We start from the raw sequence: 20,138 nt of genomic DNA, 5'->3' as shown, positions 1-20,138 counted from the left end.
CTCACAGACAGGGGTTCAGAAGGGCTAGTGGGGGGACAGACTGGGGCAGGGGGTGAATGGGAGTGAAGGTACACATGGGGACAAGGCAGATGTGCCTGACTGAATGGGAGAGGCTAAGGGTCCTGCCAGGGTCTGCATCAGGGAGGTCAACTCCCCACAGCACCCCCCCACAACACAACCCCAAAAGAAAACCCTTTTCTATACTTCTCCCCACCCAGCAACACTCCTGAGTCACTCCGAGGCTCCTTCCCAGCAATTACTTCCCTCTCCCTCAGCTTCGCCATTAACCCTGACACTCCCAAGCCTTTGCACTGCTTCAGAGGGGTGCAGGAAATACATTGCTGTATTGTAGTTTAAATGAATTATTACTCATAGTTCTGTATTAATATGCCTAATAAAAAAATCTATTTGTCAAAAAACCTTTGCTGTATCATTTTTGTTATCTGTATTGTTACAGACCTACTTGCTGCCAGGTATTTTGAAATAAATTAAAAAATAATTGAAACTGGCATGATTATATTGTGTTATTTTGACAAATATGCAAAATTTTGCAGAATTTTTAATTTTTGGCACAGAATTCCCCCAGGTGTAATAATAAGTGTCCTTCAGGTTATACCAAAACGTTTTGCTTAAGAAACTCTTCAGCCCTATGTAAATAAACTGAAGCAGGTTCTACAAATAAAAAGCCTGTGCACAAGTGCCATCTGCTGTCATTTTACCAAATGCTTAGGTAGTGTTTATGTTAGAAGGGCCTAAACAAAGAGGAAGTTTAGCCCTTTCTTTCTACAGTCCTAAAGGCTCAAGTTATCTTGGCAGTCCTAAGAGATGAAGAGGAAAGCAAAAAATAAAAAGGGAGCCAAGAGATTAAAGGAGATAAATCAGGAACAGAGTTTAGGCTAAAAGAAAATGACTGCAAATTTAAGCCAGATCTGTCAGAAAAGAAATGTTGTTTCTACAAAAAAATAATTCTGAAGAACAGGAATGCTTCAGGAAACACAGCCTTTGATACACTGGTTCAAATCCAGCCAGAAAAAACAACAACAAAAACAAGTATTTTTTTTTTTTTGTAAAACCTGGGATTTTTTCAGTAAAACAAAATCGTTTTAAACTACTTAAATGTGGGAAAGCGCCTCCAGGACACTCAAACCAGCATCTTCATCAGCACTAAGTACTGTAGTGTGTTTTTGTTTGCCTTTTACGAAGAGTGTCAAGAATTTTCAGAAGGTACCAGGCCTCCTTACCCACCTTTGAAAGTTTTGGTATTTGTTTTTTGGTTGTTTTTTTTTAATTGATACTACTATTTTTCTGTATTGATAGGGCATTGTCCCACAAGTGATTTTTAAAAAATGAAATCTGATAAAGGTCTTTCATCATAAGCCTTGTCCAATGAACCAGCAGCAGCAAAGTAACGGTCTCACAAGCTTTTCTAGATTTTATTGTCTTCAATACATTCTAGGTTGAGAAAACTACTAGTAAACATTTTTAAACTGTTTATTAAATTTGCCTTCATTTTGGACAAGAAGTGCTTACTATGCTCCTATATACTGCCATTCTTTGCTTTGCAATGCCACCCTGTGGATGAAACCTGGTACTTCATGTATACTTATCAAAATACTGCACTGGAAAAAGGTCATATTAATGCTCTGCAGGTGTCAATCTGCGTACTCTCATTTGTTGTCTGAATACAGCAGTTGTGTCCTGATTCTGTGGCCCCTCCTTCAGTTGAGGGAGTTTGAGGCCTTAAAGTTTCAGGCGGGCCTAGGACCACCCTCCCAAGATCCAAGTAGGCTACAGAGTTCTTATTTATTGACCATATGTATTTTCCTAGATAATTATTTTTGTTTTAAAACCTGCTTTAAGAAATTAAGCACAAATGTTAAATTAATAACTGTACCACTGGATTGTGGCAGCATGGAAAGAATGTAAGGATTAAATCACTGCAATAAACATGCCATTAAGGAAAGCAGGCTTCTGTATTCCTTTATTCATACATGACATATAAAACAGTTAGCTAGAAAAAAAAATGTCATCTGAAAAATACATAATGATTGGTTAAGTATTTTTACTGGATTCAGTTACTAAAAAGGTATTAAACAAATGAGATCTATTGTGCACTGCAATCACAAAACAGACTAAGCAAGACAAAATACAGCAGATATTAATTTACAAGAGAGAAAATATGTTAAGGGTTCATTCACAAATGATTTATGTCTATTGCAAGAACAATTTACATTAAGTATATGTAAACCAATGGAATTATGAAGTAGAAAAAAACACCTTGTCAGTATTTTCTTCTGGAATATCTTTTGTGACAAGAAATTAAGTGACACGAAGACAGAAAAATACACCTCTGCCTGAGGTTCAATCCAGTTCTATGCGTCTAGGGCCTAGTCTTCACTTACCGGCTGGTCCGGAGGCACGCCATCGATGTTCTGGGATCGATTTATCGCGTCTGGTTAAGACGCGATAAATCGATCCCGGAAGTGCTCACAATCGACGCCGGTACTCCAGCTCGCCGAGAGGAGTACGCGGCGTCGACGGGGGGAGACTTCCGGCCGCGTCTGGACCGCGGTAAGTCCGGAGTAAGGTACTTCGAATTCAGCTACGTTATTAACGTAGCTGAATTTGCGTACCTTAGTCCGAAGTCCGGACTAAGTGTAGACCAGCCCTAGGTGTAGAGCCCTGCCTATTTTCATTCTCTGTTTCCCTATCAGCCTCTCTCTTATACCTCTTCCTCAGAGCAATAATGAAAGGGAAAGAACTTGAACTGGAGTTACTTGTTCTCTGGGGACTGGTCAGTGCCTCTGAACCCTGTAACAGGAACACCTATTTCATTAAACTGGACTGTGTTATTGTGCAGTTTTGTTGTCGCCTACCACACAATGACAGTTGGCAGATGCATCTTCAAAAAAAATGTTTTTAAAGTTGAAATTCAGAATGAAGGAAAGAGTAATTTGCAGAGTAAAGAACATCATGTCATGAAAAAACATAATTTCTAAATCCTTTACAAATGAAATACTTAAGTTTTCACCAAAGTTAAAGAATGTTTATAATATGTGCATACATAGTTATAATATATAAAAACATTCACAATCAAAGACAATTTTTTTAAAGTTATAAACATACATTTAATAACCATATTATTTAATAACCCTGTTAAATTATTTCCCAACTTCACTGATTTATTTTTATTCATCCTTTTATTTTCTAGGCTGGGGCTGTAACAGCAGATGGGAAGATTTCTTTATGTTTGAGAGCAGTCATTACCTTAGGCTCTCCAACATACAAACTTCCTTAAATATTTTTTACTCTTGGGGGAATTCTGTGCCCCTACAGATGCACAGCATTCATGTCCCCCGCAGATTTCTTTGCTTCGGTGCAGGAAAATGACTTTCTGACAGGGAAGCCACAAGAGCAGTCATGCAGCAGTATGTTCTTACTTCCCAGCAGTATGTTCTGGGTGCCCAGAGCAGCTGACAGAGAGGTAAATCACTGTGGGGCAGAACTGGGGAAAACCTGGCTGGTTGCTCCTACCCTGTGCCAGGCTCAGCTGCTAGTCCCGGCTGGGCTGGAGAGTACAGAACTTCCTCTTCTCCTGCGCGGCATCCAGGGCCGGGTCAGATCCACCCCCAGATTTCTCTCCAGGCTGCAGGAAGTTCTGCAAACTCCCCCCCACCACCAACCCGCTTCTTGCGCCCATCACTCCTCAGCTGCAAGGGGATATAGCTGTATAGGGAGCTGCTCCCCCATCCACCTAACTACGTGCATCCGCAACCTCCTGCCAAGCCTCACCCCCCCGCATCTGGACCACTCAGACAAGCCACCTGCACCCAGATCCTCACCCCACTGAGCCCCAGTCCCCCAGCATCTGGGGCCCGCACAAAACCCCCACACACCCAGACCCCCCTGCCAAGCTCTATCCCCCCACACCTAGACCCTCCCACCCCCTGCTGAGCCCCAATCACCTTTACCTGGACCCCCCCTGCAGAGTCCCATGACCATTGCACCCAGAACCTCCCCAACAAGCCCCTGTGTATCCAGATTCCCTCTGCACCCTCCACTGAGCTGCCTGCATCCAGATTGCCCCACACAAAACCCTCTCAGCTCACACCTGGATCCCCCCATACTAAGCCCCTCCACACTTGGATTCTGCCAGGCTTAGCCTGCCTGCCTATACCTAGTGCACCTGGCACAGAGGGACAGGGCCCTGGGGTATTTTTGGGGCAGGCCCAGTCCTTGCGCTATGTCAGGGTTGGGTACAGCCTCACCACTGAGTCCGTGTCCTTGGGGGGAGCTGCAGAGTTATCTCCCACCTCTGTGCAGCCAGTGGCCTGTGCTCCCTAGTGCCATGCTGGAGCCTCCACATTTATTTGACAAATAAAATTTGCAAAATTTTAAAATATTGTGCGCACAATTTTTAGTGTTTTGGAACAGAATGCCCTCAGGAGTAATTTTTCAGAGATGACACCAGTTTGATCATCAAGAAAATGTCAAATGCATGTTTTTAATTAGGTGACACTTTCATCCATGTTCAGACATTTCTGGAGGAAAAAAAGTGTCATTATGTTTACCTCCATTTATTTATACTTAAAAAAAAGATTAGTATTTTTTTAATGTGCAAATTATACAGTCAAATGAAGTGGTTTTCTTTTGCACCCATATTGGACATAGGAGCATCATATTTAAGTCAGCTTGTGGACACTTTTGTTTAGGCTGAAATTTTCATGCTGGGAGTCTGCCTCAGGCTGACTTTTTTTTTTATTTATTAAAATTTCAGCCAAAATGATTCAGCCATGTCTGAGAGGGAAACTAGGAAAAATACAGGTTTCAGAGTAGCAGCCGTGTTAGTCTGTATCCGCAAAAAGAACAGGAGTACATCCGATGCATCCGAAGAAGTGGGCTGTAGTCCACGAAAGCTTATGCTCTAATAAATTTGTTAGTCTCTAAGGTGCCACAAGTACTCCTGTTCTTTTTAGGAAAAATACATTATTGTACACATTAAAACATTCTGGAGACCTTTTCTGAACAGCTCTAGTGCCCCCATGCTTTGGAGCAGGGATTTAAAATTTGGCATTGGGTGGGACTTTTGCATTATGGAAGTGCTTTTTGCAGTCCCTGTGAAAATCCACCTATATTTGGTTAAGTTAAAAGCCTTTGTAAAAATCAGTTTACACATGCTCAGGAAAGATTTCCTATATTTTAGCAATTCAATTCACTAAAGATCCCATCCACACTGAACACGCTCCAGTCTGGGACTGGACACCTGAATGGAGAGCAAGGAGCCTGTCTCTTCTGTATTCTTAATGCCCCCTTGCTGAGTTCAGTCAAAGTGGAGAAGGGAGCTGCCTTATTCGAATGCAGAGGGAACAAGGGAGGAACCTGAGTTGTGGATAGGACTGGGGTGTGGCAAGGAGGGGGAGAAGGAAACCAGCACTGGATCACTGACATGAAGCCAGGTGTGGAGACTGGAACTGGAAGCTGGGGATGGGAATGAGGGATTGGAATGAGGAGTTGGGAGACTGTGAACCAGTAAAGTGGAAGGAGGGAAGACCGAGATCAGATGAAGAGCCATGGGCAGGGATTGGGAGTAGGATGAGAAGCCCAAGGAGTGGAGGAGACTGGGACTAGCTAGGGGAAGAGAATGGGACTGAGATGAGGAGCCTGAGGTGGGGGAGACACAGAACTAGGGCCTTGGCTACACTCAGGACTTCCCAGCGCTCCGAGGGTAATAGCTTGCAGTGCTGCGAGTGAGTGTGCAGCGCTGCAGGCTCTGATTACACTGGAGCTTTACAGCACTGTACTCGCTGCGCTGGGGGGGGCGTTTTCACACCCCTGAGCGCAACAAGTTGCAGCGCTGTACAGCACCAGTGTAGCCAAGGCCTAGGACAGAACAATCTGTGCCGACTAGAATATACTTCCTTCTAATCTTAATGGAATCCAAGATTTGAGTCTCACCATTCCTCTGCTGACAGAAAATATCTGTGAAACTAACTGGCCAAGTGTCCCATCCCACCTCTAGTGCTGGTCCACACAGAGAATGACAACCTACTAATGCTTAGTTACTCCATAAGCTCAAATAGCAGAGGTCTATGCAGTGGATCTGAAGGTTCCAACCCTGCTGATGAACCATGTGAGTGTCAACATAATGTGATGGAATTTGTCCTTTCAGTTTACTTTTTTAAACTAGCTTTCAATTTACACACAAAAAATGTTAATACATTAGGGGGTCCTGTAGAAAAAAATTGTATGTGACTATCAGAATGCATACACAAAAGGAGGCCAAATTAAAGTTGCATTGGCAACCTTAATTCTGGCTTTTGCTAATTTTGAGTGCTTAGTTTTACAACCTTAATAATAGTCTTAACAGTTTGTGTGTGCTCATGGTACACCTGAAGTCTTACATTCATGTGCTTATACAATAGATTTCTCTCTCTTATCAAACTCAATTATAAAAGAAAAGCCCTGATGAAGTCAAATAGTATTAACATAACTGTTTATCAATAACTTCACAGAAATGTAAACTGATACTGCGTTATAAGTGTCTAACAAAAAGTGGACAAGAAACTCCGATGGAACAGACTCTACCAAATAAATTACCCCAAGGTTCAGTCTGTACAGTAAACCGAAACATAAAATAAATACACATATATAATACATAAGAGCAAGAATTCCAGATCAGGCAACTGGTCTATTTAGGTCACTTTCCTGCCTCTGATTTTGGCCATCACACGGGTTCTAATGTACTCTCATGAATAAAGTTCCATGCATAAGTGTTTGAGGTTCTTTTACTGATCTTATTACTGCCATCATCTAAGAAGTGCTGCCAGAATAGAATACTGCAAACATCTCTGCATGCATCTTCAGGAAGCCTTAACTATTGCAATACTCTTAGGTTCCTCCAGTACAGCAAATTGAACTCCATGATTACACCTCATGACTTCAATAGGACTCCACACATGCACAGGAGTCAATCTCATGGTCCCCAGTGCAGGATTAAGTCCTCAGACTACAACTTCTTCAGGACAGGGTCTCCGTCTTTCTACTGTACAGCACCTAGCATATTTTGGTCATTAGTATAATATAAAATAATAAACTACACAAAGACTTAGATTTCAGCTACTCCAAAACCATCAACTAAAACCACAGCTATGTCGAATGTGCTCTTTGCATGGGCTGAACATTACAGTCTTGCTTTTAAAGTTAAAGCACTTTACAGTCCTAAAACATCTTATTTATAGGTACAGGTTTTTGTACATTGCCATGGACAAATGGACACAAGTCAGATATCAGGAATGGCAATGTACAAAAACCTGTAGGAGAACACTTCAACCTCCCTGGCCACACAATAGCAGATGTTAAGGTAGCCATCTTACAGCAAAAAAACTTCAGGACCAGACTCCAAAGAGAAACTGCTGAGCTTCAGTTCATCTGCAAATTTGACACCATCAGATCAGGATTAAACAAAGACTGTGAATGGCTATCCAACTACAGAAACAGTTTCTCCTCCCTTGGTGTTCACACCTCAACTGCTAGCAGAGCACCTCACCCTCCCTGATTGAACTAACCTCGTTATCTCCACACTGATATATACCTGCCTCTGGAGATTTCCATTACTTGCATCTGAAGAAGTGAGGTTCTGACCCACGAAAGCTTATGCTCCCAGTACTTCTGTTAGTCTCAAAGGTGCCACAGGACCCTCTGTTGCTTTTTACAGATTCAGACTAACACGGCTACCCCTCTGATACATGAATTTTTAAGGTAATCTTATGATTTTGAAGTCCAGTTCATGATTTTTAAACACTTAAGGTTGGCAATACTAGGGTCTGTATCTCTGCTACTGCTCATAATTTTCCCAAGCAGCTGAGGCTACATCTACACTACAGGGGGGAGTCGATTTAAGATACGCAAATTCAGCTACGTGAATAGCGTAGCTGAATTCGACGTATCGCAGCTGACTTACCCCGCTGTGAGGACGGCGGCAAAATGGACCTCTGCGGCTTCCCGTCAACGGCGCTTACTCCCACCTCCGCTGGTGGAGTAAGAGCGTCGATTCGGGGATCGATTGTCGCATCCCAACGGGACGCGATAAATCGATCCCTGAGAGGTCGATTTCTACCAGCCGATTCAGGAGGGTAGTGTAGACCCAGCCTGCGAGAGTGAAATTAGAAGACCTCAAGGTTGGTTTCAGAGCTACTGTTCTGTGAGCAGCTTTGAAACTAACAAAGAACATGTAAATTTCACCTGCGACTGTTCAGATCTTAAGGCGGGATATAAAGACAGACACTAGCACTGTTCACCCAGAACAAGGACTCCCAAAAAATACAGGCTGAGGGAAAAGTACAGAAAAACCTCAACCCATAGGAGTCTGGGAGACAGACTGTCAGAAGTCTCAGAATGGGAAGGTAAAAAATGGGCTCCTCCTTCCCTTCCAGAAACCAGAAGATCTGAGGGCTTCAAATTCATCAGGACACCTATTAGGAAGAGGTTGATATAAAAGATGGAGCCCAGTGCAGGCTCCAAGGACCACACTACAAGAGGACATCACTATGCTACTGACGAAGGCGTATGGGAAGAGGGGAGTATTACAGCCACAACCATGTGTTAACGAAATATTAACGATGAAATGCTAAAACCCCCAAAGCCAACAAAACTCAGAAGTTACTTGCAGACTAACAGAGACTCTAGAGAAAGCACAGGCCTACACCAGGAGTACTAAAGACTTCTGCCAGCACAGCTCTATCAGCCAAGGATGACAACCCTGACCACACAGGCGACCTCTGCCTGTACTGCACACGTGGCTCTAGAGACAATGCCCCCAAAACCTGGAAGACACACCTTAAAAGTTTCCCAGCCGGCCTGGGGCTTTCCGTGGCGAGGGGTTATCCCAAGGCCCCGGAGAACGTTTACCCAACACCTGCCCTGCAGGCGAGCACAAAAGCAACTTGCGAGCCACCTGGGGCGGGAATGACTTTACCCCGCACGGACGGGCAGCCACCTCTGCCTGGGGGCCCGCAGCTAGGGCAGAGCAAAGCAACCCGCGGCGGGGAGAAGGCTTCAACCAGGGCAAACAAACGCCGGCTCCTGCAAGGAGAGACCCAGTCCCAGCAACCCCCGCAGCGCTGCCGCGCCGGGGCTCCCCTGCCAGCAGCATCTCCCCACTCAGGAGCCCCAAGACCCTTCCTCCCCCGCGCCCCTGCCCTTCCGCGGCCGCGCCCCCGCCGCCACGTTTCCCCAGCGCCCCTCACCCGAGTCCAGCCCCAGCTGGTAGCAGGCCAGCGGCTCCAGGGAGAGCTTGTAGCCCTCGAACTTGGGGTCCAAGAGCAGCCGCTTCACGCGCAGGGAGCAGTTGGCCGCCGCCTCCATCCCCCCGGCCAGGCCCGGAGTTACCGCCTGCGACGAGGGAGAAAGTTTGGAAGGAAACTGTGTGCGTGAAGCGAGGCGCCTCACTGGCTCAGGTAAGGAGCATGCAGAGCGTGGAGCACCATGGGAATGGTAGTTTTAGGGCTCTAACCGCAAGGGATCGCTGCTGTCAGTCGCCAGGCATGTCGGGACTTGTATGCCGCACAGGGGTGGCCAGAACGTGGGGCATGCTGGGAGTTGTAGTTCTAGCCTCCTAGGGAACCGGCACGTCCGAGCGCCCAAACCTTAGGGCATACTGGGAGTTGTAGTTTTTAAATTGAGCAAGGGACGACGTTGTCCCGGACTCCATTTCCCAAGGTCCCCCGCGCGAAGGGAAGGGCAGGAGTTTGGCAGGGCTGGGTTCTCCCTGGGAGACGGCGTCGCCTTCTCCTCCCACAGAGCTGGGCGCGCCGCCGCGGGGGTGAGTCCCGGGGTCCTGAGCGAACCGGTCGCGGGGTTCGACTCTCCGCAGGCGGGGCCGGGGGCGCGCTCAGAGTGGGCAGGGAGCCGCGGGGCTCGGCCTGAAGTTCCCGCCCCCACCCGCGCCGCGCGGCTGCGTTCCCGGCTCTGGGGCCAGGCCCGCGCTTCCCCACGCCGCGGGGCGCAAAGGGCTGCCATAGTGACTGGCCTGGCTCTGGGGCTCCTGCGAGCCTTGGCTTGGCGCCGTGCTCCCCGGGCCGGGCGGCGGCGCTGTGGCTACCCCTCCCCCGCAGTGGGTGTAGCTCAGCCCCGACTAGGGTTCCCAGATGTCCTGGTTTTAAAGGAACAGAGAGTCCTACAGCCCTGTTCTGGGGAACTTTTTCTTATATAGGCGCCTATTACCCCCCGGGCCCCTGTCCCGTTTTTTCACAGTTGTTGTCTTGTCACCCTAGCCCCGACCCACAGGGCCGGGGGAAGGTCGGGAGGGGCGGGTCACTCGCTGGCAGGGGGATGGGGAGAAGGCAGGTCACTGGCTGGAGAGAAGTGGGGTCTGGTCATTGCCCATGATCACTGGATGAGGGGTGGGGAGAAGATAGGTCACTGGGCGGGGAAGTGGGGGAGTAAAGGGTCTGGTCACTGGCTGATGGTGGAAGTTGGGAGGGAGAAGACAGGTAACTAGCTGGGAGGGAGCGGGTCTGGTCACTGGCTGGGGGTAGGGAGACGGCAGGTTATGGGGGAGTGGTGCTGATTTTCCCTCTCCATCAGATGTGCTATGGAGTCTCTACCCTATGGAGACTCGGGGGTGGGGGGTACAAAGGCCCTCTGGTTGAACGTTATCTGAAACTCAACAAGGAGTCTGGTGGCACCTTAAAGACTAACAGATGAAACTCAGCTCTTCTAACTTTATAGTACCTCACCCCCACTTTGCTAAATCTGTGCTGCCGTCCTGGTGCTGGCTGTTGCATCATTACACAGGGAGGTGAGAGCAATCAGCTCAGTAGGGCTGACACAAGCACAGCTGAATTTGATGGTCTCCAGTTTCTTATTTGACCATGTCATAGAACCACTCCATAGTTCAGGGCAGATAGCAGCCTTTCCTCAAATCAGGGCTGAAATACCAGATCTCGAAGTAAGGTGATAAAGTTGTGGGTATGAAGTGGCTCAAGTGAGTTCTGTTAGTCCTTTTATGAAAATTAAATAATATTTCTTTATCTGTCCTCCCTTTCCTTTAGTGGTGGAGAAATTATCATGTGTACATATTATCACAGGCAGCTCTGGTATTTATGAGCAAAAGTTTTCTACATACCTTCATCAAAATATCTGGCAATCTCTTATTAGAGCCATGAATTTAATAACTGTAGAGAGACAAGGTGGATGAGGTAATATCTTTTACAATAGAACCTCAGAGTTACGAACACTGGAGTTACTCATTTGGAACTGCAAGTATGCAATCAGGCAGCAGCAGAGACCAAAAAAAAGCAAATATGGTATAGTACTGTATTAAATGTAAACTACTAAAAAAGAAAAAGGGAAAGTTTAAAAAAAATTGACAAGGTAAGGAAACTGTTTCTATGCTTGTTTTATTTCAGTGGGTCTCAAACTTTTTTACTGGCGACCGCTTTCATATCGCAAGTCTCTGAGTGTGACCCTCCCCCCCCAATAAATTAAACACCCTTTTAAATATATTTAACACCATTATAAATGCTGGAGGCAAGCTGGGTTTGGGGTGGAGGTTGACAGCTCGCGACCCCCCATGTAATGACCTCGTGACCCCCTGAGGGGTCTCGACCCCCAGTTTGAGAACCCCTGTTTTATTTAAATTAAGATGGGTAAAAGCAGCATTTTTCTTCTGAATACTAAAGTTTCAAAGCTGTATTAAGTCAACGTTCAGTTGTAAACGTTTGAAAGAACAACCATAACGTTTTGTTCAGAGTTATGAACAATCTGCATTCCTGAGGTGTTCAGAACTCTGAGATTCTACTGTGACGTTGTGCAGTCTATATGGTTTTATAAAAACTTGATAATAAGTCAATATAATGTAACTGAGATAGTTTTAGAGAAAATACGGTAAGTGAATGTAACGTAACTGGGATATGCTTCATGCAAAAGGTCTCTTGTAAGGTATCATTACAAAGCTTATAAGCTACTGAGTATGATCATCTGATTTGTATAAATGTACCACTCTTGTATCTAAAACTAGAAATATAAAATGTAACTCTGAGGGCCTATTGTAATTGTGTAAAGTGTGGACCATTAATGATGGTTTGGAATCTTGATGACTCCCATTGTCTGCAGATGGCTGTATTTACCTGTGAGTCTTCCTGTATATGTGTGTGCTGGCAAGTGAGTAATGAAGTCTTGCAGTGACATGTGATCATGTCACCTGAACTGGAATCCATCTTTAACCTGGTGCTTTTCCAGTGAGGGGGGGGTGGAAAACCAGAGAGACAAAGAGTTCCCGCCTTATGCAAAAGATATATAAAGGGAAGAGAACAGAGAGGGGGAGAAGCCATCATGAAGAATCCCCTAGCTATCACCTGAGCTGCAACAAGAGCTGCACCAGGGGAAAGAATTGTGCCCAGGCCTGGAAGGTGTCCAGTCTGAGAAAAACTTACTGAAGCATCTCTGAGGGTGAGATTATCTGTATTCAGTTTGATTAGGCATAGATTTGCGCATTTTATTTTATTTTGCTTGTGACTTACTTTGTTCTGTCTGTTACTACTTTGAACCACTTAAATCCTACTGTCTGTATTTAATAAAATCACTTTCTATTTAGTAATTCACTCAGAGTATGTATTAATACCTGGGGGAGCAAACAACTGTGCATATCTCTCTATCAGTGTTATAGAGGGCGAACAATTTATGAGTTTGCCCTGCATAAACTTTATGCAGGGTAAAACGGATTTATCTGGGTTTAGACCCCATTGGCTGTTGGGCATCTGAGTGCTAAAGACAAGCGCACTACTGTGAGCTGTTTTCAGGTAAACTTGCAGCTTTGGGACAGGTGATTCAGACCCTGGATCTGTGTCTGGAGCCAGACGGGAGTGTCTGGCTCAGCAAGACAGGGTGCTGGAGTCCTGAGCTGGCAGGGAAAACAGAAGCAGGGGTAGTCTTTGCACATCGGGTGGCAGCTCCCAAGGGGGTTTCTGTGATCCAACCCGTCACATCTACTGTATTGGACCAACTTCTGTTGGTGATGGAGACAAGCTTTTGAGCTTAGATGGAGGCAGTGTAGATGGAGCTCTTCTGGTCTGAAGAAGAGCTCTGTCTACGTTCAGTAGCTTATCTTACCAACAGAAGTTGATCCAACAAAAGATATTACCTCACCCACCTTGCGACTCAAATATCCTGGGACCAACATTGCTACAGCACCACTGCACACAACTTTAAGAACTGTGACAGTTTTTTCTCTTTTTACCAGAATTCTAAAGTGGAGGTGAATGTGCAGAAAACACTAGTTAATCAGGAAGCAAAGATTATTGTATACAGTTTGACTGGGTCATCAGCAGTGAACAGTAGTTTCTGAATGTATGTGAGGACAGTAAGGTTCATTCATATGTGATCACCTTGCTGAGTTCTGTTAATTAGTATTTCTGATATAAACAATGTGTGACTGATGACTTATTGTGACTGTCTTCAGTAAGTTGAGTTAACATCTTTCTCTTGTCTAATTGTAAATTAAACAAATGCCAAAAACGGAGGGGTTACACTCAAAATGCTGCAGCTGCGCCGCTGTAGTGCTTCAGTGTAGGTGCTGCCTATGCTGACAGGAGGGCTTCTCCTATTGGTAATCCACCTTTTTGAGATGGTTGCCAGATTGCCGAAAGAATTCTTCTGTCAATCTAGCACTGTATACATGGGGACCTAGGTTGGTTTAACAATGCTACTCAAGGGAGAGGATTTTCCACACCTCTGACTGACGTAGTTAAGCCGACCTAATTTTCTACTGTAGACCAGGCCTAACAGACTGTAGAGAGCATAAGGGAAACTTAATTGTTTAATTACATGTTTTCTTATGTTGCAAATGACTAGTAAGCAATGTTATTAAAAAATTTTTTTTATATAATTATAGATTTGCTGTGGAAATCTAGGTTTTCAAAATGAATAAAGATGCACAGATGAGAGCAACTATTAACCAAAAACTAATAGAAACAGGAGAGCGAGAACGGTAAGTAGATTTTTTTTTTTCTTATATGGTTTTTATGCTCATTAAATGTCATAAAATGACAGCATGAAGGATGTCCTAAAAAGTAAAAAAGGCGAAATCCCTTCTATGATTGTAAATGCTGCAAAACAGTTGGGAAAATCTTGTGTATTATACCAGTAAAGAAGACTTAATTAAAATATTCAAAAGTAAGGAAAAATAAACCCTCTTGGCCAGTTTTTAACTAAAACAAAAAACTGGTAAAATAATAAGAGGTGGGAAAGTTGGCTTATAAATCCCAAGTGAACACCAGGGTTGTTGTTAATGGAGAAAACATCTTTATTGGATCTAAAATTACACTATTAAACAACGATGTTGCAATTTATTCTTTTTTTGGGCCAAGAGGGAGAGGTGCAGTTTCCTTTTTCTGTGTTCGAATTTCTTCCCTCATGCTTCTGTATGAGAGAAGAACATGAATATCTCTCATTTAGACTTTCAGCTATCTAGTTAACAGTGAATTGGTAGCCAGAAGAGACTGGATAATAGAATTTCTAAGCTAGAACTTATTTTCTTTGCTTTCTCAACTCTCTTCTTCCTCTTCCCTCTCTTTCACCCTTCATATTTTATGCACGGTTTCTCCCTCTTTGTCAGAATGTTCTAAGTTTAAAATCCCTTGCATCAGTGGATCTCCAACTCCTTCATTTTCTGAGACCCTTGAAAGAGAGAGGTCCTCTCTCATGGACATTTTCCTTCCCATTATCATGTTTTGTGAATCACTGCCATGTTACTTTTCGCTTGTTCCCCTCCTACTTGTGATGATGTATTTTGGAATAATGCTTTGAAAAAATGCACACTTGCTACTAAGATGCTTAAAAGGATAATGAGGCATTGTTTACTCTTAAATCAGAGTAAAATAAGTTTTTATCAACTTTTTTGGCAGGAGGAGTGGAGAGAAATTGTTTCCCTAAAATATTATTGCACAAATAAAATCTAAGCACAGTATCAGGATTGTGTTCTGTTACACACAGTGGTGGAGCAGTAGAATTTTTTCTTGAATTCAAATTATCCAAAACAGCAAAGCAACCACAATTGGTTTTAATTTGGTCTTCCAGAATCCCCTACCTTGTCCTTCCTCATCCAAACATCTTACCTCTACTGGTCAAAGAGGACTAGACTTCACACTTCAGACTGCTGGGCCAACTCCTTCAGTCAAAAATGGGGGATGGCTTGAGCAAAGCAGGATGGTCGAAGGCTAAGTGCGCTCCCAGCCCATGTAGTAAAGGACTGAAATTTCTGCTACTAAGCCACTATGCTAGTTTACCACATCTTATTTTAATTTGTTTCTCCTTCACCTCTTTACTTATTAGTCTGCTGCTTTCCCATATCCAGCGTACCCCCTGAGGGTAAAGGAGGGTTACTCCTGTGCTCCTTCACCAATAGCTGAAGGAACAAAATAGAGTGAAACTGTCTTGAATCCTTTTCAGTTTTGTTCTGCACTTGTTGATTTTGCTGAGAGGAGGTTATATACCAGGCACGTTCCCCCTTTCCCAGACTTCTCTGATGATAAAAATATCATAGGATATTCACTGCCCAGTTTAAATCTCCAATGAAAACATAGTTTGGATACTTCAAATTCAGAGTTACAAGTGTTTCTTTGAAATCACGTCACTTACACTTACTCCTGGACATCTTGGATCCCTTTGAATACAGTAGCTTATTTTATTTCCCAGCATGAATTAGTGTGCAGCTGTGCCTACAAAGGCTTACAGTGATGTATTTTTTATAACCTGTTTTGAAGTGAAATATTCTTTCTTTGCAGTTAAAAACACTTTTTCTTCTAGTAAGTTTACTTTGTCATCTTTACAGCCTTAAAGAGCTGCTGAGAGCCAAATTAATTGAATGTGGCTGGAAGGATCAGTTGAAGGCACACTGTAAAGGTAATTAAGATTAACTACATTCAACACCCTTAGTTATTGCCTAAGGTAAGAGAATAGATATATCACTTCTAGCCAAATAAGAGTTCCAGATGAAAGCTTGACTACCTGAAGGTCAGTGTGAATAAGATAGAGATGATGCTATTGAGCAAGAGAGCATCTCAGACAAATTTTGGAGGCAGGGTATGAATGCTTTCTTATGGGATACTTTCTCACTACAGCTGTACTCACATTGGTGATTTGTAGTTTTGGAATCATATTGGATGTATCTCTGTTCACCAATTCTCAGGCAACCTGGGTAGCCCAAAATGCATTTTCACATCTTTGGCTGATGCTGACTTTTTGAAATTTCCTCTGATTTGGACTTCATTGTAGTTGCCAAGGTCTGTTGTATTTAAGCTTCTAAAATGTGTGACTGCTTGATTGCTAACGTCTAAAGAACTGATTCCGATGCAGTTTTTCATTTTGACAAGTCATTTTCATGTCACAAGAGGATAAAAGCAGCAAGCAGAGAGATATGCCATAAATCATAGCCTGTGCTAGATAAAATTTATTTAAAAAACATTGATACCTCCCAGGACAACCAAAATCTTTTCTGCAGATGTGTTTGTATGGGAGGGAGGAGAGTTTGTGCATTTATTTCTTTTTTGTGAAAAATTTTCATGAAAACAAAATGACCGATTTAGATGAAGGAAAGCAGCATCGGATTAACTGCTAATTACCAAAATGTTGTTTTCAGGTGTCGATAATAAAGGTAAATACTGAATGTATTAAATTTAAATAACATTCTTATTATCAAAATGGTCAGTTTCCATGGGGGGCTTTCTAAACCAGCACGATTGTTTTCCTGTTAAAAGCAAAACAAAGAAAACTTTGAATATTGACTTTTAAAGTTTCTTCTGATAAGATTTACTGTGCCCAAATGGCATTTTTGATGGCAGTCACAGTACAGTTTTCAGTAGTTTATAGTGCTAGGATTATTCAGTTCTATTCTCAACTGAAACATTTTACAGTATTGGTTACAACAGTCATTATTTACAAATGCAGAGCACATTCCAGCAGTGCAGTACTATGCTGATCAAAGTTGAAATTCCTTTCACCATTGGGTTCTGCATTTCCCAAAAGTATTTACTATATTTAAGGAAAGTGATTTTCTGAAAAATAATCCTAATATGCATATGAACACACTAAAACATGAACAGGGAGAATACTGTGAACATGTTTGCTATAGACCTGATCTTTCTAAAGGAGTACTTTTAAAATTGCTGCTATATTCCTGAGCAATTGACAGTATAGTATTAGTGTGTTTATCTCTTTAATTGTCTTCAAATCTTTACAATTGTGCTTCTGGTTAACGTTACATATAATATTTAACTGAAATTAGAGACTTATTCTGGCTGCAGTTCAAAGACTTGTAAATAATTGCTGCATTGCTACATGCCCAGACAGTGCCTGTCATTGGTATATACAGAATAGATTTGCTAAATAGTGGTCAAGTGAGCTTATTGATCTGTGCACTTATCTTTTCAGGTTCTTATACCACACCCACTGATATAGTAATCTGAACGCCATAATATGAATTAGACTAAATCCACAGTAGGATAACATATATATGATTAATTATTCGATGATATATAGGATTACATATATATGATTAACCTACATATGCAGGTTTTGTATTATAATATTTGAATAGGCCTGTTTTTCTAATGAATGGATTTAAACTATTCAAGTGGTTTTCTTGGTCTTCCCTAGATGTAATCAAAGAAAAGGGGTTAGAGCATGTTACTGTTGATGACTTGGTGGCAGAAATCACTCCCAAAGGTAGAGGTAAGAAAAGTAATGTCATTTAATGCAAAAAATAACCATTAATGCCACACTAAGCTTACACATTTAAATACTCTAGAAACTTTGTCTAAGCAGCAATAACTTTAACACATTGCATATAGAGGAAACTATGTAATAGCCTAACTAGTAATCACAAATGGGCTACATGTGTAAATTCATATTGCCATGAAAGCCTTATCGTTTCTGTGCTGACTCATGTATTTAAAATACATCTTTTTATATGTAACTTTCTTTTAAAAAGACAGAAAAATCTGCTTAACAATTAAATGCCCCAGTAGTCTCATTGACCGTAGTAGAATTGTGTGTGTGGTGTATGGGAGAGATGTGTTCATATCTCTGTTGTTTTGGCTGGAGACCTCTGTGAGGCTGGGTTAACAGGGCAGTGGAATATCGGGGGGAGATAACAAGAGCAGCAGCAAGAGAGACAATTTGCATCTCATGAAGAAAAGTGCTTTGTGTTATAGTCTCCTTTTTGCAGTACATTCAGTTGCCCCACAGCCAGTCAGGCCATCTAGGAAACCTCTAGTGTTAAAGAAGATAAAGCTGCTAATAAACAAACTAACAAAAAAAGCCTATTTAATATGCTCAGAAATGAAACTTCTGAATTCCTGTTCTCGGCCCCTGGCTATTCACCATGATAGAATTCCCCTAGCTCAGCAGTTCTCAAACTGTGGGTCGGGACCCCAAAGTGGGTTGGGACCCCATTTTAATGTGGTTACCGGGGCTGGCATTAGACTTGCTGGGACCAGAGGCCAAAGCCCGAGCCCCACCGCCCTAGGGCTGAAGCCCAAGGTCTTCAGTCCTGGACGGCTGGGCTCAGGTTATAGGCCCCCTGCCCAGGGAAGCCCTTGGGCGTCAGTTTTGGCCAGCTTGCCAGCCTGGGGCAGCAGGGCTTGGCCTTTCTCGCCCCTCACCCCTGCCTGCTTGGGCAAGCTCAGGTTTCGGTACTCCCTCCTGAGGTCATGTAGTAATTTTTGTTGTCAGAAAGGAGTTGCGTTGTCAGAAGGGTGCAATGAAATTTGAGAACTGCTGCCCTAGCTCTTCAGTTTGAGAACAGAGCTTATGGGATATAAAGTGAGTCATATCCTTTGCTGCTGATTGCATCCCACCTATTGCCAAATATAAATCCTTCCTTCTTCTGCTCTCCAACCCCAACAGGAGACTGCTGAATTGGCTTGGTGGCGTTCTAGGAAAGTCTATCATGCATCAGTAGAATTGCAGGGGCAACTTATGATATACTGCGCTGCATATATCTTTTTCTTTTTCCCCTATTTCTTACCTGCTTTTTTTATTTGTATTTCAGCCTTGGTACCAGACAGTGTAAAGAAAGAACTCCTACAAAGAATAAGAACCTTCCTTGCCCAGCATGCCAGTCTTTAAGATTGACATTAATTCTGAGTACAGTATTTTTGTGTTTCTGTATTATGTAAGTCATGCCAGAAATTGGAATACATTTTTCATGTTTTAGAATTTAAGTTCATTTTTGTATGATTAGTTACAAGTGTTTCATTACACTGCATTAATTTCTTAAACTTGCTGTTTGAATTAAAAAAAAAAAAAACTTTTGTGGTTGTGTGTTTTGAAGGCTCTTATCTTCTGTTATATTGAGTGATTTTTAAGCTGGTGACATGTTAATTTCCAGGCATCTTTTGCTACTTTGCACTAAATCATTACATTAAGTCAATGCATTTTTTATGATTTTTGAATACATGAACCTGGTAAGTACAAACACATTCACTCTTTCAAAATTGTGTGTAAATATAATAGAAATGCAGATCTGAAAAAAGTAAATATCTGGACAATAGAACACAGTATTCTATTGTATAAATCCTGTTTAGTATGGTTAATAGTTGGATAGCACCAAGGAAAATAAGGACTCTGTACAAAATTCTGTTGATGACATTCTTGCCACCAAGTACTTAACCAATATCCCATATGGTGATAGAAAGTTACAAAAAGTGCTTTCTTTGGAGGTTTTTTTGGTATATAATTTATAGGACTTCTGGATAATAATTGAACCTGGATCCACATTCTAACTTTACCAAAAGATGTTTTAACTTCTTTCTTTAGTTAAAAAGAAATGCTGCTACTGCTGCGTAACAACTGCAGTGTTTCACCCTTACAGCTTTCCAGTGGTGTATGAGATCCAGATATGCTTCAGTATACTTCATATACTGAGGCCCTTCTGGATAAAGATACTACATACTGGCAATTTTTTTCTTTTTCATCAAGCTGATGAATCTAAAATTCTGACTAGAACAGACACAAATTAAAACAATAAATAATTGTGCTGAAATAACTTACAATCATCATCATCATCATCACTCCCATAATCGCATTGGTCGTTAGGGCACCACCATTGATGAGCAATCAACCAATTGTCACCATCCCTG

At 42.7% G+C, this 20,138-nt stretch overlaps 2 protein-coding genes across 2 annotated transcripts in view; one reads left to right on the top strand and one right to left on the bottom strand.

The window, feature by feature from the left end:
* Positions 1-9,455, bottom strand: part of NUDCD1 (NudC domain containing 1) — a 124,741-nt gene extending 115,286 nt beyond the window's left edge. Inside the window, exon 1 of the mRNA XM_054017854.1 lies at positions 9,246-9,455. Coding sequence (XP_053873829.1) covers positions 9,246-9,363 — 118 coding nt within the window. The 5' untranslated portion in view covers positions 9,364-9,455. The remainder of the gene's footprint in view (positions 1-9,245) is intronic.
* Positions 9,456-9,714: 259 nt separating this feature from the next.
* ENY2 (ENY2 transcription and export complex 2 subunit) lies at positions 9,715-19,220 on the top strand. Its single transcript, XM_054016628.1, has 5 exons — positions 9,715-9,820; positions 13,892-13,987; positions 15,830-15,900; positions 17,653-17,727; positions 19,049-19,220. The coding sequence occupies exons 2-5, from the start codon at positions 13,920-13,922 to the stop codon at positions 19,123-19,125; spliced, it is 291 nt and encodes a 96-aa protein (XP_053872603.1). The 5' UTR covers positions 9,715-9,820; positions 13,892-13,919; the 3' UTR covers positions 19,126-19,220.
* The last annotated feature ends 918 nt before the right edge of the window (positions 19,221-20,138 follow it).

This window comes from Malaclemys terrapin, chromosome 2 (assembly GCF_027887155.1).
Source record: "Malaclemys terrapin pileata isolate rMalTer1 chromosome 2, rMalTer1.hap1, whole genome shotgun sequence".
Lineage (NCBI taxonomy): Eukaryota > Metazoa > Chordata > Testudines > Emydidae > Malaclemys > Malaclemys terrapin.
This window is presented reverse-complemented; position numbering and strand designations above follow the sequence as displayed.